This window comes from Diabrotica virgifera, chromosome 8, assembly GCF_917563875.1.
Source record: "Diabrotica virgifera virgifera chromosome 8, PGI_DIABVI_V3a".
Taxonomy (NCBI): domain Eukaryota; kingdom Metazoa; phylum Arthropoda; class Insecta; order Coleoptera; family Chrysomelidae; genus Diabrotica; species Diabrotica virgifera.
In genome coordinates, this window is record NC_065450.1 from 8,076,235 (window position 1) to 8,104,213 (window position 27,979).

Consider the following 27,979-nt stretch of genomic DNA (forward strand, 5'->3'; position numbering starts at 1 on the left):
ACTTAAAAGTATCTTAGATACTTAAAAGTATCTTAGATACTCAAAAGTATCTTAGATACTTGAAAGTATCTAAGATATTTTCACTCTAAATACTTTTCCGGTATTTTGTATCTTTAGATACTTTCACAAAAAAGTATCTTAGATACTTAGTATCTTAAGATACTTTTTGCCTTAAGTATCTTAAAAGTATCTATTGTTTGTTTTTTAACCAAGAGGAGTGATTCAAATTTACCGCGCCGTAATGCTTGTTTCTAATTGGTCCAACCGCAGGCAAGTTCACTTCACTCTTATTAAATTTTGACATTAATGACATTTATGAAATTTTGGAATTTCTGTCATCTTACAGGTTAATTAAGTATATTGGCGATTTTTTGTGTTTCCTGCAATATTCCTTTAATTTTTAGATTTTTAGTCTACTTTTATATAAAAACAGTTGTTTTTAGAACTCTTTAGCGATGTGTTAGTATAATATAATATGTATGGATTATCATCGAAAGCTGATATGATCAACTAAAAAAGATGATGAATTTGGTGACTTTTCTAGTAACTTTCTTGGGTGTGAATCTGTCTTTTTAGTTTACTCCTCTTAGTTAAAAAATCAACTATAGATACTTTTAAAAAGTATCTTTTACAGCTCTGATTATTAGGGTATTAATAGTATTAATTTATTTTCTGAAATACAGGGCATGCCTTTGCTCACATATTTGCATACTAACCTTTGTTATTCTTGCAGATTTTTTTATCTACATTTGTTTCTCCTACTCCAACTGCGTTAAAAACAGGACAACATTTTATGCACTATGTTAATAATACTATTAAAGCTATTATAAAAGTATCGGAATTAAAAAAATATTCTTAAAAAGCACAAATAACATAAACAACGATCCTTGGCAAGGCCGGGCAAGGTGGCCAAGATGGCCGAAGCGAGGTCGTTGGTTGGTCGTTTTTAGTCACGTGATGCCCTCTCAAGCGCCATGCACAAAAATATATGCACGGCGAATTTGAAAATGAACGCAGAAGAAATAAATATAAATGCCTCTCTTCGGTTTTGCACAAGTTATAAGTATTTTTTTTATTAACAAAATCGCATCCCAAATTGGATATTAGCGAACAATAATTTTTATTACATTTATATGTTTATAATATTGTATAAAATGTTAACTGAACTTGGGAAACTCTTTAAATTTGACATATTATTGCACTTTAGGCCTAAAATGTCACTTAGTTTGTCTGGTATGTTATAAGTAATGTTGTATCTGTTACACGTATATATTATTTGGCAACTTAAAATATAGGAACATTGGTAGTATGTTCACAGAATGTCTTATGGTAACATTCCAGGAATAATTTAAACATATGTTCACCGAATGTTCCCTAAATGTCCAGGACATTCAAATATTGATAGAACTTTGGTATTACATTCCTGGAATGTTTTGTGTTGTTAGGGATGGCCATTAACTTTTTTCCAAATTTTGGCCATTTTTGTCCAAAGTGGCCTATTCTCAAAAAAATGAATTTATTCCATAATTCTGAACCTCTCTATATATCTTCTGTATATAGATTGTATAGGGATTTAAGAATTAAACATACAATCATCTGTTATTATTATTTTTATTCAACACATTATTAATATACCGATAAATGAAATAAAATTAACAAAACAAGCGATTATTTAAATCTAACAATTATCTAGTGGACGGACACGATAAAGGACCAACTTAAAAATAAAAATATCTAAAAATATAGTAACAGTCTAACTTTTAATACTAAATGTATATACAAAATATTGCTTTAAACAATATCTTACAAAAAAAGACAGCAGGGGTACATAAATCTTTAATTATTACATCTTGTCCAAGCCGTTCCAATATTTCACTTACATTTTTTTATTCACTTACAGCTACAGTTTATAAAGAAATTCTAATTTGTATGTGATACCTTGTGTTTGTATCTCTGTTATTAAGGAATAATTTACTTGAGTAAAACAATTTAAAATAGGTATTATGAAGAGCATTTATTACTTATTATTTTAAGCAACACTGATTTTGGTCATGTTTGATTTGCTTTATAAAGTTTGAAATTTTTAACGCAACGTTTCACATAACGTTTTATCGTTCTACCCTATGCCGAACTGCGCTTTTGCTTTGGAGGTAAAAACAACCCTATCTAGGAGATGAAAATTTTTTAATCAAAATAACTATGGAAATCGATAGAGCGATCAATTCTGAGAAAATTTTGTTTAATAACATTTTTTTGCAAAATTGACACTTTACATTACAAGTTATTTGCGATTGAAACTGCATTTTTCATTGAAAAAACTTACGTTTTATAACCGTTTCTCATGAATAACTTAAAACAATTTAATTTATAGAAAAAATCATTAAGAACAAAATTATGGCTAACAAAACAAAGAGATTCGCTTTAGAAAGATCTAGATAAACCCAATAAAGACCGAGTTATTGCTCCTTAAAGGATGGTTATTTTCGAAGAACCTCGAAATGGAAAACTTTCAATCTCAATTAACTCGAATGTGGTGCATTTTTTGGGAAAACTTAAAAGACATCTTTTAAAGTTCATTAAAAAATCTTTCAAGTAAGCTCTGATAAAATTTTTTTTATAAGAACTGATTAACTTATGACGAAAATGAAGTCGCTCTCTGCTTTTTTCTTTTTGAAATGTAAAAATAAACTCTCGTCGTTACAATTCTAATAGAAATGAATAACTTCCTACTTGAAATTAACTTTATTTAGGTATAATTGCTACGATCCATGTCATTTAACCGGTTTGGAATGCTTAGTTTAGAAAAACTAGTTGATTAAATCGAAAATGACATTATTGTAATAGAAAAAAAGTGCATTTTTCTTAAATAAACCCAAAAGTATTCATGATACAAAAACAAAAAAAAAATCAAAATTGAATGAATACATTTAGATTTATTCAAGAAAAATGCACTTTTTTAATTTTAAAAATGTCATTTTCGGTTAAATCAACTATTTTTTCTAAACTAAGAATTTCAAACCGGTTAAATCACATTGATCATATCAATTATACCTAAATAAAGTACATTTCAAGTAGAAAGCTATGCATTTTTATTAGGATTGTAACGACGAGGGTTTAATTTTTACATTTCAAAAAGAAAAAGCAGAGAGCGACTTTAATTTCATCATAAGTCAGTCAGTTCTTACGAAAAAAACTTTTTTCAGAGCTTATTTGAAAGGTTTTTAATGAACTTTAAAAGATGTTTCTTAAGTTTCTTTCAAAAAATTGCACCACATTCGAGTTATTTTTGAGATTAAAGGTTCTCCATTTCGATGTTTTTTGAAAGTAACCATCTTTTTAAGAGCAATAACTTAGTCGTTGCTGGGTTTACATAGGTCTTTCTGACGCGAATGTCTTTGTTTTTTTATTAGATACAATTTTGTGCTTAATGATTTTTTCTATAAAATTAAATTTTTTTAAGTTATTTATGAAAAACGGTTATAAAACGTGAGTTTTTTTAATGAAAAATGCATATTTTCAATCGTAAAAAACTTTGAAGTGTCAATTTTGCAAAAAAATCTTATGGAACAACATTTACTCATAATTTACTCTATCTATTTCCATGGTCATTTTAATTAAAACGTTTTCATTTCCTAGATGGGGTTGTTTTTACCCCCAGGGAAAAAGCGCAGTTCGGCATAGGGTAGATTTTGACAAAGGTTATAATTAATACCTAAATCCAAATTTTTAAGGAAATCGACCTTGGTTCTCAAAATTCCACGAAAAAATGGATCTTGATTGGACTATTAGTTGGGCTTAATTTATAACTCTGAATAAGCCATAAAAATGTTTGCTTTCGTGGGATCTTATAAATTCTCAAAAAAAGTGAGAACTTTTTATAGAAAAATTAGTCATCAAACTTATATTTTTAAAAAAGAAAGAAAAAGAAAGAAGCTTCGGATGATTTTTCACCATCAGTTTCTCTAATCTCTAACAAATATGTATTTATGAACTCTGAAATGAAAGTATAGGCTCATCCATCAGCCATATACATATTCCTGACTTGGAGCCATACGACTTCCTTTCTCTTTCAAACTTTAAGAATAATAGAGAGGAGAAGGATTTTATTGAGTAAAAAGTTTCGTTTATGTTTTATTATACAATGTTTTGAATGTGTATCAAGTAGAATGAGTTGTAAGTGATTTGACCACCTACAAAAGTGAGAGAGAGTTGAAGTGAGAGTAGAGAAAAACATTAAGAAACATTAAGGCTACTTTCAATGCAAAAGCGCTGTTTTTCTTTTATTAGGCTTTATACAGTGAGCACGTAAAGGTTGGAATAAATTCATTTTCTCGAGAATGGACAATTTTGAAAAAAAAATCCCGAAACAGGTCGATTTTTATTTTTAAATTACGACTTTTTGGCATATATATCATACTAGTGACGTCACCCATTTGGGCGTGATGACGTCATCGATGATTTTTTTAAATGAGAATAGGGGTCGTGTCATAACTCATTTGAAAGGTAATTTAATTATCTATTCAGTAATATAAACATTAACATAATATTTATACAGGGTGTCCAAAAAAATATTTTTTGGATTAAATTTATTGACATAAAAAGAAGAATCTGTGTAAAAACTTATTAGTTCCTATGTCTATAAATAGTTTACTTTGTTGTATATTCACTTTGCAATTTCTATAAATTGTTGCAATATATCGATTTTGTTTTTTTTTTCTTTACTTTATTAACTTATATTTTGTATTTATGTATATTTTTTTTTATATTGACGATTTATCAAATTTCAGAAAATTGTATTTGTTATTGTTATTGTTAGATATTATTAATTTATTTTTTTCTGACTTTAATTAAGCTTTGTCCATAAAATTTGTATTTTCAGTGACAATAAAGCATATTTCTATTCTATTCTATTCTATTACCTTTCAAATGAGCTTTCACACGACCCCTATTCTCATTTAAAAAAATCATCGATGACGTCATCACGCCCAAATGGGTGACGTCACTAGTATGATATACATGCCAAAAAGTCGTAATTTAAAAATAAAAATTTACCTGTTTCGGGATTTTTTTCCAAAATCGTCCATTCTCGAGAAAATGAATTTATTCCAACCTTTACGTGCTCACTGTATATTTTACTCATGTAATTTAAAATTTTTTGTACTCTTCCCGTTTTCACTTTTACAAAAATTCTTACTCACGTTCTGTGAAGATGGAACAATATAAAAACTTCTTAGATCAGATATATACGTATTATTTATGTTCCACAACTGTGCTTTTCTTTTTACGTTTATTTATTCTATCGATTATACAACTAGTTATACCTATTGCTTGAGTGACTTCAGTTGAAGAATAAAGATCCCATATTTTGCAATTTTATTGACCGATAGAAAAATAAATTAAATACATTTAAATTATCTATTCGTTAAAGTACTTTTACTATTTCGTTAAAGCCTATAGGCGGACTTTATATTGCTCTAAAAATCTCTTTAAAAGTGTATAAATTACAGTTTTTAAAATATAATTATTATTTACAAATCGACCTTTAATATCTAATTCATGCTGAAATTTAAAGTGCTAAAGACAGCACTCATAGGGAGACAATACCGATGGGAAGGCAACTTGCAGAGGATTGGTACGTACAAATAAGGCTTTTCAACGCTTCTCATTTATATCGAGTTTCTGTCATATGTCGTATGATCCGTGTATAATATTAATATACGACATATAACAGAAGCTCGCAACAAATAAAAAGCGTTAAAAAGCCCTATTAAAAAGAGATGAAAATAATAGTTTTTAATAATTGTTCTTCTTTTGTGTACTTCTTTAACGAAGTTGGTAATTATCACGGTCAGTCTCACGAATATTTTCTACGTATTTTCTACGAACTGCATTAAATGACTCTGTCACATGTTGGAAGCTTCTAATGGATCTTGGGGGAATTGATAAGATGATGGTGTGTTACCCAAGAATCCTACGAATATGACGGATTCAAAGAATTTTAAACGTGGAAGTAACCAGAAGAATAGGAACGAAGCAGAAATAATATTTACTATCAAAAAACGAAAACTTGAGTAGTAGTAGAAGAGAAGACACTTCAGGGCACTTTGACCTTTGAACCCTAGCGATACAATATTCGACGCAGGACGTGTCGTTTGACGCAGGACGTGACATTTGGCGTGACGTGAATGATGTGACGTGAATGACGTCACGTCACTCACGTCACGTCACTCACGTCACGTCATTCACGTCACGTCATTCACGTCACGTCATTCACATCACGTCCTGCGTCAAACGACACGTCCTGCGTCGAATGTTGTATTGCTAGGGTTCAAAGGTCAAAGTGCCCTGAAGTGTCTTCTCTTCTACTTTGAGTACTTAGGACTTGTGATGAGGGGGGAAAATATTCAATACTACAGCTTATTTTGCAAGGCAAGATTCGAGGAAAGCGAAATGTGAAAGACGAAGATTATCCTCGCCTAAGAACTTGAGGGAATTGTTTGAGTGCAGTAGTGTAGAACGATTTAGAGCGGCCGTCAACATGGTCCCTATAGTCATGATGATTTTCAACCTTTGATAGAAGATGGAACTTGAAGAAGAAGAATAATAAAAACAAAATAGTGGACGGAACAGGTTGGATGATAATGATAAAAAGCTATTCCCAGCATATTGATTCCTCAGCTTTTCAGCAATAAGGCGTAGATATATGTTAAATATCTAAACTAACAATATTTGAATAATAATTCTAGTACAGTAGAGTATCTACTATCTACATATTACTATTTATTTCTACTAAAATTACTGGAATGTAATGTATGGATATAAAATGATTTGATGACAAATATTATTTACTACTTTTGATTTTCCCGATATCAAATTTTTAAAATAATAATAATAACTTAATAAAAAAATATACGAACTACAAAGAAACTCCAAACTAGGCTTATAAAATATGGTCTTTGTTTAGCCTGTAGTAAATTAAGACAACTAAAGGCATCCTACAACTCTTTTTAAAGCAGATATTCCACACGAAAAATATGCTTCTCTTGCCAATCCAAAAAATCCGCTTTTCTATATTATATTTGCACTAATGAAATACTTTCTGGAAGCCAAGGAGAGAAATAGAAACGGGTTCACATATATTTCAAAGACAAATTTTCCCAATTAAGATATATGAAGAAAATAAAAAAAGGATTTTTATTTTAACTGAATAAAAGATAATTTTCGTTTAAAAAACATTGATGAAAAAGTATTGGCAAATTCGAAGTATTTCTATAAGTATGTATTGTGAAATTATTCCTGATCATTCGAATATTATGAAAATTAATGTAAACTTGGATATTTCATGAAATTTGTATTTATTAAAAAGAGATTATTTCTATAAGTATGTATTGTCGAATTATTCCTGATCATTCGTATATTATGAAAATTAATGTAAACTTGGATATTTCATGAAATTTGTATTTATTAACCCGCCATTACACGCGCTATGAGGGAATCCCTCACCATATTTGTTTATAACCAATGAAATTGTGTAAACTAATACGATAACCTTAAGCACCCAGGAATGCCTTTAGCATGGTTCATGAGAGGGTATGAAAAAGTTATAGAATATTTCAGGCGGTCAGTGTGCTGTGTGATAGTTGAAAGAAGAGACATCCCTCTTCAAGTGAGGGAATTCCTCACTGCGCGTGCAATCACGGTGAAATCACGTTTCTGTTATCTCAAAGAAACTTTTAGGTTTTTATTTAATATTTAGGTAGGTTTAATTAAAATATTATTGTTTGGATTAGGTTAGGAACAGTGGCACACCGAGCGGGAGGTTTGGGGGATAAAATCCCACCCAGAGCATATAGAAATATATATAAAAGAAAGTAGGAAAATGTAACTTGTCTTTCACAAATAATACAAAAAACTTTCGGTGCCCAAGCTAACCCCCCCTCCCCCCCAAAGGAAAATTCTAGGTGCGCCACTGGTTAAGAACCCATTTGTAAATTTACCTATTCTAATTGGGAAATAAGCCGCAATTTAACTTGAAAAATTGATTTTATTGACGTTTCGAATTCCACCTCGGACGTCGTTATCAAAATACAAAATATTAATAGTTAATTACATAAATACCACAAAGAAATAGCTTCAGAACAGTTGTTAATTTTAATTTGTATTTTTAGTAAAATGAATTCGCTTAAAGAACGTTAATTTCTTCAGTGGCTTGCTGAAATTGAAAATTAAGAAAACTTGCTTTTGATCTATGTATATTATTTTTACTTTTGTTTTGTTAAATTAATAAAAAAAATTGGTTTACGAGACTTTCTATAATATGTGAGTACAACCCATTTTATATTTATACATGTTGACATTCATTCTTCCTCGAAATAAGTCGAACTTATGTAGGTGAGGGCGACGCTCATACGCGTGCAACCACGTCACAATAGAAGACGCGTGTAACGGTGGGTTAAAAAGAGATCGGCAATAGTAAGTAGTACGTTATAAACGTCACATAATATAATGTCTTATTTATATTTGAATAATAATGATTTTATTCCAATTTCTATTGATTTTATTTATTTTTTAAATTCGTGTTTTATTTTACTATAAATGATTTGGGCATTAATAGGTTAATGCCACTTAAAATATTTTGGCCTTTGGTATTTAATACAAATAGAAACATATTTCGAGGTTTTTCTGTTACCCAGAACAAAAGTAGTAAATAATATTTCTAATTAAATATTTTAAAAGTAAATATCCCTATCTAACTTTTACAGCTGCACAAAAGGGCATATATAATATAAAAAATTGAAAATATACATAAATAATAAATATTAATACAATCTCTAGCTTAAAAAATCAATAAGTAAGTGGTTTCCCGAAAAATATTACCGCAAACTACCACTCATCAGATAAATAATGTGATAAAAAAGCACCAGCAACATGTTGATATATCCGATACTTTTGTCAATTATTAAAATTAAGTATATCATCAAGATATAAAGGTCAAATCACACGAACCAAATATATAATAGTTGATAATGGACCATCACAAGTTGAAGTAAAATATTCTTTGGTCAAAGTTTTCCTGAAAATCAAATTTAACTTAAAGTAAAGGTCATCCTTAAATTGCTTGGACAGTAGTACAGTACATAAATAGATCTAATATAAAGAAAACAGGTTTCAGCCAGAAATCAAAAGGACGATACGTTTTACTAGTTGGGTCATAAACTTATTGACTGACGGGTTCTATACCGTATTATAACTAATATTTGGACTTATATCAATCGACTACACAGTTGATTCGTGAAAATTTGCCTTAATACTTAAATAAAAGAAGTACAATTGCCGCAGTGAAATCTTAATATCACCAATAAATACAGTGGACTACCAATAGTTATCATATTATAGGTATATAATACTTAAATAACCCTAACTATTACTTATGTACAAATACAAATAGATCTATTCTAGTTAATTTCATTGTAGCAACATGAGATTTAGTGAGTAAATCTATAACATATACAGGCAAAAAATAAAGAATATATGTATATAATATACTGATTTACAGAAAAATTTGAACTATTTCATTCATAGTAGTCTATATAAATATGGTCTTACAAATTCCATAATGCGTCTTCTAAATATGTTCCATAAAACTAATTTTATGTGGTCATAACAATATAACTTTATTCTTCAAAGTATCACTTTTTAAAAATAAATTTTAAAAATAACCGATTCATTTTCATAAAGCCGTAGACCGTTTCTAAATAGGTTTTTGTAGCGAACACTTAGATGATTCTGATATTAAACAGCTGTACAGAAGGAAACCATTGTCAATTTTGATACGTGATGCAAAAATTAAGCTAGGCTAATAGTTCCATACAAAGTAAATTTGAGCTGGTTGGGAATTACGACAAGCCGGAACATACCTAGAACATGCTGAAGAATATATTCACAATGTAACCAAACTGTTAGAAAAATAAACAGAGGAATAATAATCGAATGTATCAAAATGTACATGTGAAATTAAGAGTAAAATTAGTCAACGCATAGAGAAATTCAAAAATACGTGGTTTAGATGATTTATATTGACTAAGAATGGTCTAAATAGATCATTTATTATACTTCGAAAATAAAAATGGTATCTTTAAACTTGTCTATGAAATATAACTTATGATAGCAGACTAGGGTTGATCCCAGAAGCAAAATGCAGATTCATAGCTCAACATTCCAGAGAACTACAAGTAGTTAGACTTACAGAATACATAGCAGCGGTATTCAACGACAAGTAATATACAGGAGCAGCCTTCCTCGATGTAAACAATGCCTTTGACAGAATGTGCCATGAATGACTGACACACAATGTCAGAGATTATGGATACCGAAGGTTCAGACTCCAGATAGCACCAATTCTGTCAGAACACGGAATCCCGGAAGCTGGAGTACCATAGGGGGTAGTCTTATTACCCCTCCTGTATAGCAAATATACAGAAAACTTTCCAAGAACACCTGGAACTCTATTCAGCCTTTATGCAGACGACACCCCCATCGCGGCAAAACACAGGAACCTGGATATAGCTGAAAGAAATCTACAGACAACACTGGATTTGATAGAAGAATGGAGTATCCAATGGATAATAGTAGCAATGTATCTAGAAAAGACCCATGCAGTTATTTTCAAAAAGAGAACAGATAACCCAGAACAACAGCTAACAGTATAAGACTGACATATCCAATGGCAAAATGAAGCTAAACACCTATGAGTTACAATCGAAAAAGCTCTAACATTCACACCAAATGTTAAAGTAACAGTCCAGAAAACAGCAATGGCCGGAGCTGCAATAACCGGACTCAGAGGAAGAATAAGCAAAGCTATGGAAACACAATTAAGTTTTATAAACAGCATCATATTACCAATTATTACAAATGCATCTCTTGCATGGGAACACAAGTCGTAGCAACAAAAAGAAGATTCAATCAGCACACAACTGACTTTTCGAAGATGCAATACAATGTTAATTGGTTCCTATTCAGAGACCCAAAACAAATCAGGGTACTGGAAATGATGGAGCAAACAGCCAGAACAAAATTCGCTAAGCTAGAAGACCGTCGAAACCAGATCCTGCTAGACATGTGATAAGATTAGAGAGATAGTATGATGTGTAACACAGATAAAAGAACACCGGACCCAAACAATATATAGGAAAAATATAATGAAGTCTTTATCAATAGAAGACAACGTTTTGCTCACCTTTGGCATCGCAGTGTATTTAATGTTGATTTTGTATGTTTCAGATAGCCTCCAGAAAAAATCTACAAAAACCACAAAAAAGTGGCTACCAAAAAAATTAATAAACTAATAGCAAAAGGTGCAAGTCAAAAAATAATACTACAAATCCCAATAAACGGACAAGAGGGGCCCACATTAGGGTGCATCGAAAATGGCAAAAAAAATTTTTTTCTGCGATGGAAAAGTAATACCTCACAAAAGTTGCCCAATCAACTGTTAAGTATTTTGGTAAAATTTTTTCGAAATTGGAAAATATTTTCTGCCCCCCCCCCAACACAATTAAAAATTTTGAAAAAATGTTAACAGACGAAAACAATTTTTTATTTCGAAACGAAAATGTAATAGCTCACAAAAGTTGCCTAACACACTATTTAGTATTTTAGTAAAATTGCGTTGAATTAAAAAAATATTTTCTGCCCCCATGGCAACTAAAAATTAGAAAAAAATACATTAATATGCGTAAGGGAAATGTAATACCTTATAGAACTTGAATAAATAAATTCGGTTTAAACTGGAAAATATTTTCTGGTTTCACAAGGCAATTAATAATTTTACTTAAGAAAAGTATACTAAAAATAGCCTCACTTCTCCGTCTCCCTGACGTCACTCAAGTTTTTAATACTAAAATAAATATAACGCAAAGTACAAAATTAGGCATACAAATATTACAAAAAAATATGGTAAAAGCATTATATTCGAAGATGTCTTCCGATTTAGCATTAAAGTGAGGCAAAGTTTTTCTGGAATCAATTCGAGTTTTTATAAATCCATCCCTCGAACACGCTCCAAAAACTACTAGAGAAGCTTGTGTCACAAGCTTGACACATCGTTTTACACATTGTTTGTGGTAGTGATATTTTTTAATCTCATTGTTAAAAGGGTCTAGTTAGGTTTCTTAATAAAATCTCGCAGATTGTCACTCGAAAATCTAGAGAATATAGGTGGTTCTGTAAGGTAATATTCTTGTTAGTTAATTAAGTCAAAGTAGTCGTTTGAATCAAAATTTTTATAGAAAGTTTGAAGACCCTCACGTTTTTTGATTTGGTCACCGGCAAACTTCTTTTGATGTCCAAGGGGTAGATCATTTGAATGTCGCAGACATACAAACCACTGAAGCGGTTTTTTAAGATGTTCTTCTAACAGCCGTATTACATTACCCTTAACGCCAGTATTTCCGACTATTTCGTCACATGCAATAGCTGGATTTGATACTTTCTGATATACCAGACAGCGGATACCCATATCCGAAATATTTGTACCCTGGCTCATGCACAAGTGTTATGTGTTCTTCCACGATCGATTGACCATAAAACTTGGTGCTGTTTTTTACTTGAGCTAAAGTTTTGTCTTTGCGTCGGTAACTTTCTTCTTTTACCGTTAACTTCTCTGATTATATTTGTTTTTGTTTTCCCTATCAATCCAGCTTATCACCATTTTTCTGGGACCTCTTAGATTTAATAGAAATTCGCGCTCATCCAGAGCCACTTTTTGCGATTTGCTACAAAGACAATTAATCAGAGTGTCGCAGTTGCATGCTGCAAGATCGAAACGTGTAGTTTTACTTTTGTTCTTAAAGCATTGAATTTTATTTTTGTAAAATTCACTGTTTTGCCTGTTCTTAAATGGTTTCATAAGTTTTACATATTTGTCATGATAGGCTTTTAAAGGCTGACTAATTCTTGTATGTTAAATTATTGGAATTAAAGCATTTTTCCATATTTCCTCCAATTTAATTGCAACATGTTCGGCAATACCAGAAAATTCTGGCTCTTTTTTGCTGACTTTTTTATTCTCTTGCAAGCAAAAAACTTCATCGGTTGTTTGTATTTCGGTAAAACATTTTCAGGTATATTTGGTGGTTGCCCAAAAATGGGGCGGTCCACATGTGTTTACATGTGCTGCAGCACATCTTGATTTTATTCCCCATGGTCCTGGTTTATCTATTTTAAAAATCTTTAATTTACAAACAGCAATAATAACAAAGTACCTAAGGCATCGAACCAAACATAAGTGAAAATTACACACACGGACTCATAAAATGGGACATTTCAAAGGGGTTGGGGAGACTGAAAAAACAAATATCGTTTAAATTTGTAATTGACAACATTTTAAGTTTTCTTTAATTGATCTTAGATCGAGTTAGCACATATTTTATTCCAAATAATATAAATTAAAATTTCCATTAAAATAAGATATTTAATAAAATTCAAGGTCGTTGGGGGAGCAGAAAATTCGCTTAGAAAAAAAAATTAAAAATACTAATATGCTGAAAAATAACACTAGCAACTTTTTCACGCTATTAGATATAACATTTCTAATTTTTATTTTTTCGATGCACCCTAGCCCACATTCACGAGCGCCGAGTCACAGAACTGGACGTAGCGAACCAGGAATACAGATCGCAGATAAGTTGATATTGCGGGAATAGAGCGTCTCACGCTGGCCTGCATTGATCGAGGTAGGATTTCTAGTGGGAGTCCTTGTGCGCAAGACTCCCATAACATGATAAGTACTTTGCTGATAGAGAGCCTCTATACAGCATCAGAGTGCTTTCGGGGGGAAAATGGATAGTATGGAGCATTGGGGCGGGATGGAGTGATTTCCGATTTCAGGAGTTAATTCTCCTCGCCCCAATGAATTGTATCACCCGAATATTATTCTCAAGGGGTGTTTTCTCAGGCAATGTTAAACTCTAATGCTTGCTTGCTTGATTAGTTTTATATTTTTTTTCATATCAATTTTTCTTTTATATCATTTTTAATTATTTTTTAGTAATATTGAGCAGTTTTTTATAGAGCTGTCATATATTTATACAAAAATTAAAATATGTTAGTGAAAGATTTTTTTCAGTGAGATTTTACAAAATCGACCTCCAATAATTTTCGACAAATATCCCAATATCGTCACTTAGAGGAAATAAGAAAAAAGACAACGCCTCGTATAGAATTACATGTTCCATAAAGACACCCTTCTGGCACGTATATAGCGCGCATATTGAATTTCAAGTTTCGACGCAAAACGTCCGCGTCTGGATTGTTCTGGAAACTAAATCTGTTTCTATCATGAAATCATTTTCTCTGAATGCCTTTTTGGTTTGCTATTTCCGAATTGCTCTATCTATTATATCAGATCACGACAATGCGTAGCAGTGAGAGTGCAAAGTGGATATTGATTTGATCAGTCTCCAATTTCGTTTAAAATAAAATACTTTTAGCTTTTTATACTATTACTAAGTTATTCAGCAATTCTAATCTTTTATCCTGTAAGTGCTTATTTTGTCCTCTACGTTTCTTTCGAGGAGTGTTCGTAAATTAGGAAGATATTAAAAAGAAAAATAGGTAATATTGAACTACCCAAAAGATGGTGATAATACAAAGTAAAATACTTGCGAAGGGAAGCATAGAACCACGTCACATTTAAATAAATAAATAATAGATCTTTTAAACTTTTACAACTGCCGCATCATAAGTGAAAATAGCTATCATGATTACTACCCTCGAAAAAACAATGTTTAAAGGAGAAAATATGGAAACGGAATAAAAGAAAAACTAAATTCTGGTAAAACTCAAGTAAGTGGGTTTGGGATGATATATTTTGTTATTTGTTAACAAAATGACTCAAATATTTTGTTTAAATAAATAAAAAAAAATGTTTAATCATTTTGACGTAAACGAAATAGATAGGTAAAAGAATTAGTACCTATTTTTATGGTTTCTCCTAAAATATTTCTTTCTTATTAATATTTTTTCTGGCAACAAAAAACATAAAATGTTATGAGCATAAAATATTATAAACAATAAAAAAATGGGACTACTAAAACATCTATTCAAGAAAAATCCACTTCTTTACAGAGGCGGATCTACGGGGAGGAAAAACCGAGAAATTCCCCCCTCCCCTAAAAAGATTAAAAATTAAAGAAAATTTTGTTGAAACATAGAATATATATATATATATATATATATATATATATATAAGCTGGTATGGTACTTAAACCACAGACAGACAAATTCAACCCAATAAACACGCTCGTTAGGAAAATTAAGGAAACTTAATGCAAATAAGTTATTATTTATGTCTTTCATCTAGTTGTTCATCTTTTTTATGTCTTTTGATTTGTGTTTCATTGGAAGTTCTCCCTAAGACAAATTTCCCCTCCCAAGGCAAATTTCTAGATCCGCCACTGCTTCTTCATCAAAATTGCGTCATTCCTTTCACGAAAATAAACATACAAAGTTTTAGAAACTAGATTTAATAAAATGGTGGAAAATGGATGCGATTATTCAAAAATTTCATTATTCTGTACGTTTGTTATTATTTTATGATATTTATATCCAACTAATTATTCCCCAACATGGCATGTTTGGCCTTACTTTGATACTTCCTCCAAGAACTTAACACTCGGCAATTGAATGACTCTCATTTGGAGGTTAAGATGCTTCAACCATCTTAAATTACGATTTTTGATTTTGGAAGTAATTGGCGCCACATTTAGATTTTTTTCCTTACCTCATATTCAAGTGTTTCCAGAAGTATTGGACTCGGCTTAAGGATAGCTGTAGTTATCTCAATCATCAACTATCACTGTATTGGAAAGTATACAATTTCTAAAGCATATGCTTCAAGTTTAGAGTCGCCACGTGTTGAGTATTTGTTTGGCATTCATTAATAATAGTAAACTTTTTCAGTGAATTTGAAAAAATGGAGAAAATTGGCCATCGTTATGTGATACAATACTTTTATTTGAAAGACCTTGTGAGCGGCCGTGGAATAACGGCATAATAGCTGGCCTCATACGCCAGTGCACGTGGGTTCGAGCCCTGCCAAAGACAAACCATTTTCATTTCCAATAATGACACGAGCTGTCTCACCGTGCCTCGGAGAGCACGTTAAGCGTCGGTCCCCCTGGGCTAGTGTACATCGGCACTAGTTACTTGAAACAGGGTTAAAGATGTAAATGGCGCCGGAACTGTCCAAAAGGATCTCCTTGGCAAAAATGCCATACAATATTATTATTATTATTATTTGAAAGACCTCAGCCCGACCAATATGAAAGCTGAACTGGATTCTGCTCTGACTGAATAGTGAATATGCTCCTTTATTTAAAACAGTAGAATATTGAGTGACAGAGTTTAAACAAGGCCACACGAGCTGCCAAGATGAGCATCACAGTGGTTGACTAAACGAGGTGATCACTTCAGAACCGGTGTAGAAAATCCGTAATGTGGAATTGGAGGATTGTCGACCAAATACTTTACTTTACTTAATCAGTAGACCCATTTGTACCTTTCGGTGTTGGGCCGTTTATAATACAATTCATTAAATTACAATATTTTACAATCTTCTGAGTTGTCCTAGCTCTTAACGAAGTTTCTCCATTCCTTCCTATTGGATGCCATCTGTGTTGCTTCCTGCCAAGTCTTACCCTTACTCTGCAGTATCTGCGAAATGTAACTGTTCCATTCTTTAATGGGTCTTCCTCTTCTGTTTTTCCCTATTGGTTTGGCGTCCCACATTCTTTTTACTTGTCTATTATTGTCCATCCAGGTTAGATGTCCGAACCTTGCCAATTTTTTCTCCTTGATTGAGTCGAGTATCGGTTTGATTTTGAGTCTTTCTCTTATTTCTTCATTTCTGAGTCTATCAGTTCTTTTTACTCCGATCGTTCTTTTGAGGTATTTCATCTCTGCTGCCTGAATTCTGCTTTGATGTCTTTTGTTTAATATCCAAATTTCTGCTCCATATGTCACCGTATGTCTATATATTGTTTTGTATATTGTCATCTTGGTCTTTGTTGATATTTCTTTGTTATTAAGGAATCCTCTATTTAGTGCTTGGAATAGTTTTCCTGTGTTTTCCAGTTGTTAAGATCGTCCTCGATGTCTCCTTTGTTGTTGATTACTGTTCCTAAGTATTTGTACAAATTTGTCTGTATTATTTTTTGTTGGTCTATCATTACTTCTATTTGATCTTCCGTCCCTTGTTTTCTTGATATTTTTATTATCTGAGTCTTCTCTTTGTTTACGTTTAAGTTGTATTTGCTTGCTTCTAGGTTCCATTTCTTTAAGTTGTATTTCAGTTTTTCGGCTGTTTCCGCAATTAATACTATGTCGTCTGCAAATATACACATCTTAGCGTTTATCATTTGCATTCTATTCCAACCGATGCAGTATTTTTTGAAAGTTTTCTTACATTCTTTCACTATCTCATCTATTACATTGGGACCGGCGTAGATAAGTGGTAGTGTGCTTGGCTCGCGTGCCGGTGGTCCGGAGTTCAAATCCTACCGCCGGCAAGAACAACTAGACATTTTTAAAAATGTTTATATGCCCCAGGTCGACTCAGCCTGAATAAAATGAGTACCTTGGGTAAAACCAGGGGTAATAATAGGCGGTTGAAGCATAGCACTGGCTCTGTTATCTTTCTTGTATACCGTAGGCCCGAGATATAGCAGACTACTCTGCTATACTCCCTAAGCAACAGTGGTATAAAACGGGAGACTATTATATATCTATTACATTTATGAATAGCACTGGGCTGAGACTTCTCCCTTGTCTAACTCCTCGAGTTGTTTCAAATGGTTCTGACTGTATATTTAACATTCTTACTGTATTTGTTGTATTCATGTATATACTCTTTGTTGCTTCTATCAGTTCTTCACTTACTTGCTTCTTCTTTAGGCTTTCTCATATATCTTTTCTTTTGACTGAGTCAAATGCTTTTTCCATGTCTATATAGCTCAGATATATTTCTCTATTTTTCTTTAATGCTATTTCTATTACTTGTTGCATGATGAATATATGGTCTTTTGTGTTGTGTCCTTTCCTGAATCCACTTTGTACGTCCTCTAATTAATGTTCTATTTCTTTTCTGATTCTCCTTTCTATTATGGTTTCGTATACTTTTGCTGCTACACATAGTAGTGATATACCTCTATAGTTCTTACAGTCTCTTGTGTTTCCTTTCTTGTATATAGGTATAATTACTGCATTTGTCCATTCTCTGCTCTTATCTTTCTTATTGCTTCTTCCAGTTCTTCTTTTTCTATAGCTTCTGGATTTTCCGTATTTCTCATGGATACTCTCTTGATGTCGCTTTCCTTCTCCATTGTATTCTCTTGATTTCCATTTAGTATCAGCTGGAAATGTTCCCTCCATCTTTCAATTATTGTCTTATCGTCATTTATTATTGTTCCTTTCTTGTTCATTATTTGTTTCAGTTTCGTTTCTTTGTTGCTTCTTAGGTTTTTTAGTGTTCTATAAAATAATTTTACGTTTTCTGTGCTGTTTTCTTCCATTTTTTCTCCGAATTTTTCTCAACTTTTCTTTTTCTCCTTCTTAACTATCTCTTTAACTTTTGTTCTCTGTCTCTTATAATTTTCATATTTTTGTTGTGTTTTGTCTTGTATGTATTCTTTCCATAATTTCTTCTTTTCTTTTATTTCCCTTTTCACTTCATCGTTCCACCAAGATGTGTGGCGACTAATTAGTTGGCCAAAATTCATGAATTCAAGTTCGAATTGCTACTTCGCGCACCTGATTCGTCAGATTTATTCCCCTTAGATTTTTCTTTTCGCAAACTTAAAAAATAGCTCAGTGACCAAGAAGAAGTACATGATCATAAAATATTTTGTTTTAACACAAATTTAGTAAAATGCATTTCAAATATTAAATTTTCTTAAAAAAATTGTTTTCGTTTTTGTTCTCGATCAGATGCAAACATATTTACTAAGACCAACAAAAACTTGTAAATATAATATACACCTACAAGCGATCGAATCGATTAAAAGAGTCATCTATTTTTCTCATAATCCTTTCTATCCATTGAAAACACTAACGTTCGCAAAAATTGTATTTATTTATAATGTAAATAGCAAAAAACGTATTTCGTTGTTTGTTTTTAACGGTTTTAAAATATGTAAGCGTAAAGCAAACGCCTATATCCAACAATGTAGGTATTCAAATATTTATTTAACATCGAACACAATAATAATATGTATAATTAATCTATAAAAGCAAACACAAAATCCGCCAAAAGATCAATTAGTAACAATATTTGTTCTGGTTTAATTTTGAGCCAAAATTCAGAGTAAAATAAAAAATCACAGTTTAAAAATATAGTTAATTCGTTTATAAAACATAGCTTTTTTATTTACTCCTTGTGTAATTGTAATGAGATGGGATATGAATCCTAGGAAACTGCTGTGTGTTGCTGGTTAATGATATATAACTCCTAAGATTAGTGCCAGGTGATTAACGCTACAGGCAGAGATCGTCAGCCTATAATGCAACTCATAGCACGAAAATTCCAGTAAAATCATCATTTCCGTGCTAATTTTTCTTCATTTATTTCTATTTAATGATTTCCTTTTCTAGTTGTTCAGTTTTATATTCTTTTTCTTTTAAACGTTCTTTTTTATAGTGGTCGTCTTTTCTTTCTTCTTTCCTTTCTATCAACCTGTTTAATATTATTTTTGGTGTTCTTCCTTTTGTTCTTCTTTTTATATACTCTCTATGCTTTTACTGTTACCTATATGTTTGGATCTCCATATATACAAATCTTCCAGTTCTTTGCTAGGTCGGCTAATCTCTAATCTATCTAACTTTCACGTATGTGCAGCCATATTATGTTATCCTGGAAATCTTCTGTTCCTCTAAGTCTACTTACTTTGTTCACTTTGAGTATCCTTTTTGTTAGTTCCCCTTTACAAAGTTTTTATTTTTATTGAGCTTTTTAAGAGGCTACTCACGTATATTTCTAGCTATAACATGGTTTTGGATTTTTCTTTAGCTTCCTTTACTATGCGGAAATGGGTCTCCATTATATCCAAATTAACATATTTACTTTAACATAATATACAGTTACCCATAACACCACTGAAAACTTGTCACTCGTATTTCATGTATTAAGCTGTTGTTTCGTCCGTATATACTCGTAGTCCCTTCTTGTTTGCTATTTCTTTAAGTTTTCTTGCTTTTTCCTCTTCTTTTTCTCTTCGGCTTCTTTCCATTATGGATAATGCCGTTTTCGTTCTTCACAGCGTTCTGTTCTCCCAGTCACCTTCTTTGAGGTCATATAATTTCCTATGTGCGTTTTTCATCTCATTGCAGCTCCCAGGTTCCCGCGGGTCCCAGTCCAATATTCTTTTCAACATCTACGTCCTGGCATTCTTTGTACATTCCTGTACTACTGCAGGGCACGTTTTTCCAACTTGTTTGAAATGGAGCATTCTACTACCATTCTGTTCCACATTTCCTCTCTTCTTATTCTATCCTCTCTGGTGATTTGTAGACAACTTCTTATCATTGGCGGATCTAGACATCAACCAAAAGACATAAAAAGATAAACTCAAACTAAGTACCTACATAAAATACATAAATAATAACTTATATGCATTAACTTGCCTTAATTTTCCCACCTGTCGGGTTTATTGGGCTTAATTTGTTTGTCTACGATTTGAGTTTCATGCCAGCTCAGCTACAGTTGAGTCCCCGAATCTTAACCCGTGCGTCATCATTTAAAGCATACGAAATAAGTCGATGATAAGTCGGAAATTGAAATTTACTAAACGCAACAGCAAGTCACTTGCTGTTGCGTTTAGTCAATTTCAATTTGCGACTTATCGTCGACTTATTTCGTATGCTTTAAATGATGACGCACGGGTAAAGATTCAGAGACTCAACTGTATACAAAGTGTTTCATTAACAATTATCCATATCGTTACTGGAGAAACCTTAGCACAAAATACGAAGATTTAACCCAAAACAATTACATAAAATATTCTTCCTTACCTATATACAGGGTGTTTTATTACAAATGTTCTAAAATTATTTTAGCCCATGGTTAAGGCACCTTTTAATATTTTTTGTTCAAACTTGACACACAGTTTACACATGTCTTTATGACACACAGTTTACTTTAACTAGTCTTTAGAGATAGTTTTCCACTGTTACCAGAGGCGTGCTGTAGGGATATATACGTCCTTTTCGCCCCTTTTCCCCCTTACAATGTACGCCACTGTCGTAATAATCATATCAGCATGTTTTTTGATTCTTCGTTACTTTTTACGTAAATATCATCCATTGTCTCAATGCGATAGAGTAAGTAGGTTTCAAGTTATTTGCGTTTCAATGTAATGGATTGAATAAGATTATGTGTTTTAAAGACAAAATCTTATTGAATGTAGTACATAGGCTTATGGAATCCATTATCTTTAAACGCTAATAACTTGAAAAGTTATCGTAACTATAACTTAATATTGAAATGTAAATAGTATAACCTTATCGCAATGAGACAAAAGGATGACATTTATGTAAAAAGCAACAAGGAATCAAAAAACATGCTGAAATGATTATTACGACAGGGGCGTAGATTGTGAGGGAAAAAAAGGGGCAAAAATGAAGTATATATCCCTACAGCACGCCTCTGATAACAGCAGAAAACTATCTTTTAAGACTAGTTAAAGTACCCTAACATGTAAACTGTGTGTCAAGTTTGAACAAAAAATATTGAAAGGTGCTTAAGCAATGGGCTAAAATCATTTTAGAATATTTGTAATAAAACACTCTCCATCTCGGTAAGGAGAAATATTTTTTTATTTAAGTGTTTTTGTAAAATTTTCGTATTTTGTGCTAAGGTTTCTCCAGTTACGACATGGACAATAATTGTTAATGAAACACCCTGTATAGTATATTTTTTCGTTTCTTTAATTTGGGCCTTGTTGGGGGGATTTCCCCTGTTCCCCCCGCAGATCCGCCTTGGCTTTTCATGAAGTCCAATTTAAATGTTATTATTTTATTTCGTATTGTTGTTGTCATTGGCCATGCTTCTACAGCATATACAGTAATATTCAGGACTGGGCTCTGAAACATCCTATTTTTGTTTTTTTCGGTTAAAGTGTTAATCGATATCACTCCATCGAATACTTTTGTGTCGTGTTTTACCGTGCTATTTTCGATTCTATATTTTTAATGCAAGTACCATCTCTGCTTTTCAATTGCCCTAAACTTAAGCAAATCTGCAATCCTGGATTCCATATTTAAGTGTGACGTCTTACACATATTATTTATCTTGAATCCCAATATCTCTTATTGTTTCTTTAATTTTCTTATCATATAATCCATATATTCCTTGGACTTTTTAAAAGATATAATAGCTTCCCCTCTGCTAAGCTAGACCGTCTCAAATCGACAGAAATGGACGTTTTTGTTGGTATATTGCTCCTATCAATTAATTAGATTAGACCTCTCTTAAGATTTTGTCAAGTAGCTGATGGGGTTCGTTGTCAAACATTCGACACCCATGTTGGATTATCCTACTCCTCGTATGGGTACGTTATCTAGGGTTTAATAAGACAAGTCTGGATCAGACGCAAATCTACAAAGCAAACTAGAAAGAAAAACAACGAAACTTCAGCCACGTGTAAACTATAGATTTGAATCTTGTTATAGTCTGTACTTCAAAAGATAAAAATGGTAAGTTTATGCGAAAGGCAGAAAGATAGATATAGGGTATATCCAAAAGGTCTTTGAGGCTAAAGAACTCGTTTATTTATATTATACAATCTATCTATTTGTGCCAGTAGAGCCAGTAAGAAACAGTTTCACGCATTTCAATTTTTTTATTTGGAAAATACAACTACACTCCAAAGCCGACTGGTGTAAAAGAAACATCGACAAAAAGAAAAGAGTCAAAGTGAGACGCGACATGCTGTCTTTAAAATACCATAGTATATTACTATAAAAATTGGTACTGATTTTTGTTTTAAAAGAAAATACAATCCCTGTCCCTTTCTATCAATATTATAATAATTTTTGCATTAAAAGATGTACTCAACACAGTAGGTACTATCACAATATTCTTATAATTAAAACCTGTTTTTAAAAACTATTACTACAATATCTAGTAAGTACGTTTATGTTAGTAAACAGTCTATAGTACGAATTTGGTAAGTTATAATTAAAGACCGGATTATATGTTTTTTGAATATCGATAACCATCAAAGATACAATCAAACGCTTCAGGATGTGGACGAATTATGATAATTAAAGGCGTTTGACACTAATTTAATTTTACATATTTAGAATATTTTCGTTTTTTGAACATGTTTTGATGGTTTGAACATATTTTCGAACGTTTGACATATTTTGGCATATTTTTAACAAATTTTAGCGAAATTTTTGTTTATGTAACAAGAATCGTCGCAGACCTAGGAAAAACCCCACCAGCCCACCATGTAACAATGGTGAGGTTTAGAAATGATGCTTTCATGAACTTTTTTTGTTCCCGACATTGTTCCAACTACAAAATCTTGCTTATGGTTTCCGATGCTGCGTCATACATGGTCAAAGCTGGCCAACAACAAAAAGTTTTTTATCCCAATTTAATTCATGTGACATGCTTGGCGAATGGTTTAAACAGAATGGCGGAAGAAATTCGAAATTCAGTTCCTACAGTAAATAGTTTAATTGGCAACGTGAAGAAAATATTTTTAAATTCGCCTATAAGGATTCAGATATATAAAGAAAAATTACCAAATACTCCTTTGCCACCGGAGCCTATAATCACAAGATGGGGAACATTCTTAAAAGCTGCCTGTTTTTATGCGGAACATTTTCTCCCTATAAAAGAACTCATTTTAAGTTTTGAAGAAACAAAAATATTGGTGCGATTTCAAAATGCAAATCAATTTTAGAAAACAGGTCACTGCACAATAAGCTTTGTTTTATTAAATCGAATTATGAATTTGTTTATAAAATCATCCTCAATCTTGAAACTGAATCGCTTCGTCTACAAGTCTATTAATTCAATTCAGAAATTTAAGGAAAACGTTGAGAAAGTTTCTGGAAAAATTGGACAATCAATAAATAAAAAATGTATTGAAACTTTACAGAAAAATAGTGCTTTAAAATTATTACAGGAAGAAAACCAAATTCTTTGTCGCGATTTTGATGTTAATACCAATTTAAATGCGGAGATTGTTAGTGTTTTAAAATTTGCACCAATCGCATCAGTTGATGTTGAACAAAGCTTTTCAACATACAAATTACTACTAACGGATAGGCGACTTAATTTTAGTATTGAAAGTATTGAAAAACATTTGATTGTGAATTGTTTTTACAAGAAGGAATAAAATGTAGAAACCTAAGTAATAGTAATACATAGGTACTAAATAGGTATACATTGGTATATTTAGAGTAATTTTGTCAATATATTTATGTACTTACCGTTATTTAATAAAACTATTATACATTTTTAAAATGCATATTTTCTTGTTACTTTAAAATGTTTTTCACATATTCCACACAGTTGGAACATATTTTAAGCTTTTAGGGAATATTTTCAACATATTTTACTCATATTTCAGACATATATATGCACATATTTCAGTCAAAACAGGAACATATAATCCGGCCTTTAGTTATAATATTGAGGAGATTTTAAGCCATACAATTGGACACCATAAAAGGTTATGCAGTTTTGACCATGCGTAAAGGTTCGTTAAAACCTTTTACAAATCTTATGGATAAGATTCAATACACTTTCCTTATAAATACACAATACACAATGGGGAAAAATATTTCCCTAAAGCACCAGTATTCAGCCAACTTCTATTTGGTATATAAGTTGTGCAACATATGATGTAGCTATATTACTGGCCATTTAAAAATATGTGGATATCATTGGTGGAGCAAATGAGCTAAAAGTAAAGTGGAGGAAGATTGGGGTTAGAGCTAGATATTAAATATTGAGCCCAAACTACATCCATGATCAAAACGATTCGATGAAATACACTGTCGCTATTATCCCAGAATTCACAGGAATAAAAGAAAACAAAGAAACTGTAGGAACACTGTAAATTTAACTGAAGATCATGATAGTTTTATGTATACGATTAATGACTTAATCGTGGTCGGAACACACTACCACTTTAAAGTCCCATATTCGAATTGTAATACTGCAGACAAAATTGATTCTTGCATAAGCTGTGCATTATTTTGCATAACGCGTATCAGTTTTTACCGCACCATTGCTCTTATACCACAATTTAGTAAAGTGTCCAATAAATCTGATGCAGGATTTATAACAGAAAGTGGTACCAGAGAACATATCCCGATCCTAAAAGAGATCATCGAAAAATAAAGGGAAATCAATGTAAGGAGATGTGTGTGTTTTATTGATTACAGTTAAGCATTCGACTATGTCAGGCGACACAAAATGTCAAAATACCTGGAGGAAATGAATGCTCCAAAACATTGCTAGTAAACCTTTAGGCAAACTCGGCAAAGGTGCGGACACATCGAGAACTGTCCGAGACGTTCAGGGTTGGTAAGGGTGTAAGGCAGGGCTGCCTGATAAGCTCCATTTCTTTTAACATATATGGAGAAGCCATTATGCGCGAAACTATTTCAAAATGGGCAGGGGGCATATCCATTGGCGGCAAAAGAATCAACATCTTAACAGTATATGATGCAGCGCTTTTCGCTGAATCCTTGAAATAATTGAAAGAGCTGTTAAAACGAACAGAACGAGCGAGTGTGAAAACAGAGCTGTCCACAAATAAATCAAAAACAAAGATAATGATCATAGATAGGGCACAATAACAAACAGCTTGACATTGTCAGAATCAATGACATTGAAGTGGTTAACCAATTTGTGATCATCAAGCCCAGTCATGGACAAGAAATCAATTACAAACCTTACCAAAATATGGAAAAGCCACAATACCACATGTATAAGGGTGTCCCCGAAAATAGTGCGTTCCTTAAAGGTGTAAGTAGAAGGTACAATGTAGAGCAAAAAAGTCTTACAACATTTTTTTCTAAATTGATCCATTTGACCAAAAAACGAAAATACATTTTGATTTGCAAATTGAAGTCTGGCAACAACGCGCAACTCAAAAATCTAAAGATTAAAAAAGTAGGTTTGTAGGTCAGTTGCATCTGGTAGGTAAAATAATGTAAATATCAACCAAACCAATGTCCATTATTTTGCAGGTAGCTTCCTATGATGTCAACAACCCCAAAAATCACACCTAAAAGTAAATAAACAAGGGGTTATTAGGTTAAATTTCCACAATCACAGCAAGTTCTTCTAGGCTACGTTGCCATGTCATTCAAATTTATTTCACTTATCTGGAGAACAATGTAATTTTTTTCTTGCAAACGGTTAACTTTAGAAAAAAATGTTATAGGACTTTTCTGTTCTAAATTGTGTATTATATCCGTACCTTAAAGGAACGCACTATTTTCGGGGACACTTTGTATAAAGATAAGGTTGTAAATACTGATCTTTGAAATTTTTTGCTGACTAAAAATGTTGCGAATACTCTGGAGCGTAAGAAAGACCAATGAATATATTATTAGATAGCACTGACGTTAAAAGTAGGCTTCGAAACATTGTTACTTAAAAATAAAAATCACCGCTTAATTTGGTTATGTGATGCGTAGAGATGGTCTGGAGAAACTGACAATGCAGGGGATGGTGCAATGAGCAATATCCCAGGAAAAATCACAACAAGGTATGTGGATCACATTACAAAAGAGGTCGGAGCTCCACTAAACCGTTGCTTCAGATTTGCAGAGGTTAGAGAAAGATGGAGATAGTTTAAGATAAATCATTTAAAATTCAAGGTGGCACGATATACGAATCGGACGACTGACAAGGAAGAATATACAGGGTGAGTCATAACTATAGGGACATAGACTAAGGACAGGTTATTTGGACCAAAATATGGCTATTGGGCCAAATATGCCTTAATAAAATGTTGCTGAGAAAAACGATACAGGGTGTTAAAGTTAATTTTTGTTTTTCGTTTTTTGCTAATAGTTTCCCTGTATATTTATAAATTGCTATCAAAATTGGCACAGAGGCATAATCTTAGACAAGAAATAGTATTTTATCTACAATTTTACGTTTTGTAAAAATTACTAAAAAGTTTCATCAGAAAAAGTTTAGACTCAATTTGATCATCAGGAATGATCCACGTGGCGCCCTCTATGACAAAACGTAAAATTGTAGATAAAATACTATTTCTTGTCTAAGATTATGCCTCTGTGCCAATTTTGATAGCAATTTATAAATATACAGGGAAACTATTAGCAAAAAACGAAAAACAAAAATTAACTTTAACACCCTGTATCTTTTTTCTCAGCAACATTTTATTAAGGCATATTTGGCCCAATAGCCATATTTTGGTCCAAATAACCTGTCCTTAGTCTATGTCCCTATAGTTATGACTCACCCTGTATAATTTTTTATTGAACATCTTACTCAAAATCTCTCTATATAAACATCAAATCTAGACTAGAAAAATACATACATAGTTACCATAAAATACCAAAGTATTGTAAGTTGCCAAAATACCATAACACAATCTGTTCAAATACATACTTTTTAAAATCTCTTTTCATCCTTTCCATTATAGGAAAAAGTAATATAACTAATAAAATAAATAAAAACAAACGATTTAACGTGATGACGGCGTCATGGCGTGATTATCATAGGCGTAGTCCAGGGCACAGTCTTCAGCTGGTCGTCTGCTGATGGAGGTGGACAAAGTGACTGGGCTATGGTCACTGTGTGATGCGTTGGAAGTAATGTCCAATCGTAGATCTCCTGATTTTTTAGAGGAAGCATCCGGAAGATTGTTAGTTCTTGAAGGAGTTTCTTGAGGATTCTAAAAAATAGTGATTCATCAGTATT

General features: G+C 32.1%; 1 protein-coding gene across 1 annotated transcript in view; it reads right to left on the reverse strand.

Annotated features, from left to right (window-relative positions):
• Positions 1-1,595: 1,595 nt before the first annotated feature.
• The window catches only part of LOC114335585 (protein grindelwald), a 147,818-nt gene continuing 121,434 nt past the window's right edge, over positions 1,596-27,979 (reverse strand). The window contains exon 4 of the mRNA XM_028285841.2: positions 1,596-27,953. Within this exon, the coding sequence (XP_028141642.1) occupies positions 27,744-27,953 (210 nt within the window). The 3' untranslated portion in view covers positions 1,596-27,743. The remainder of the gene's footprint in view (positions 27,954-27,979) is intronic.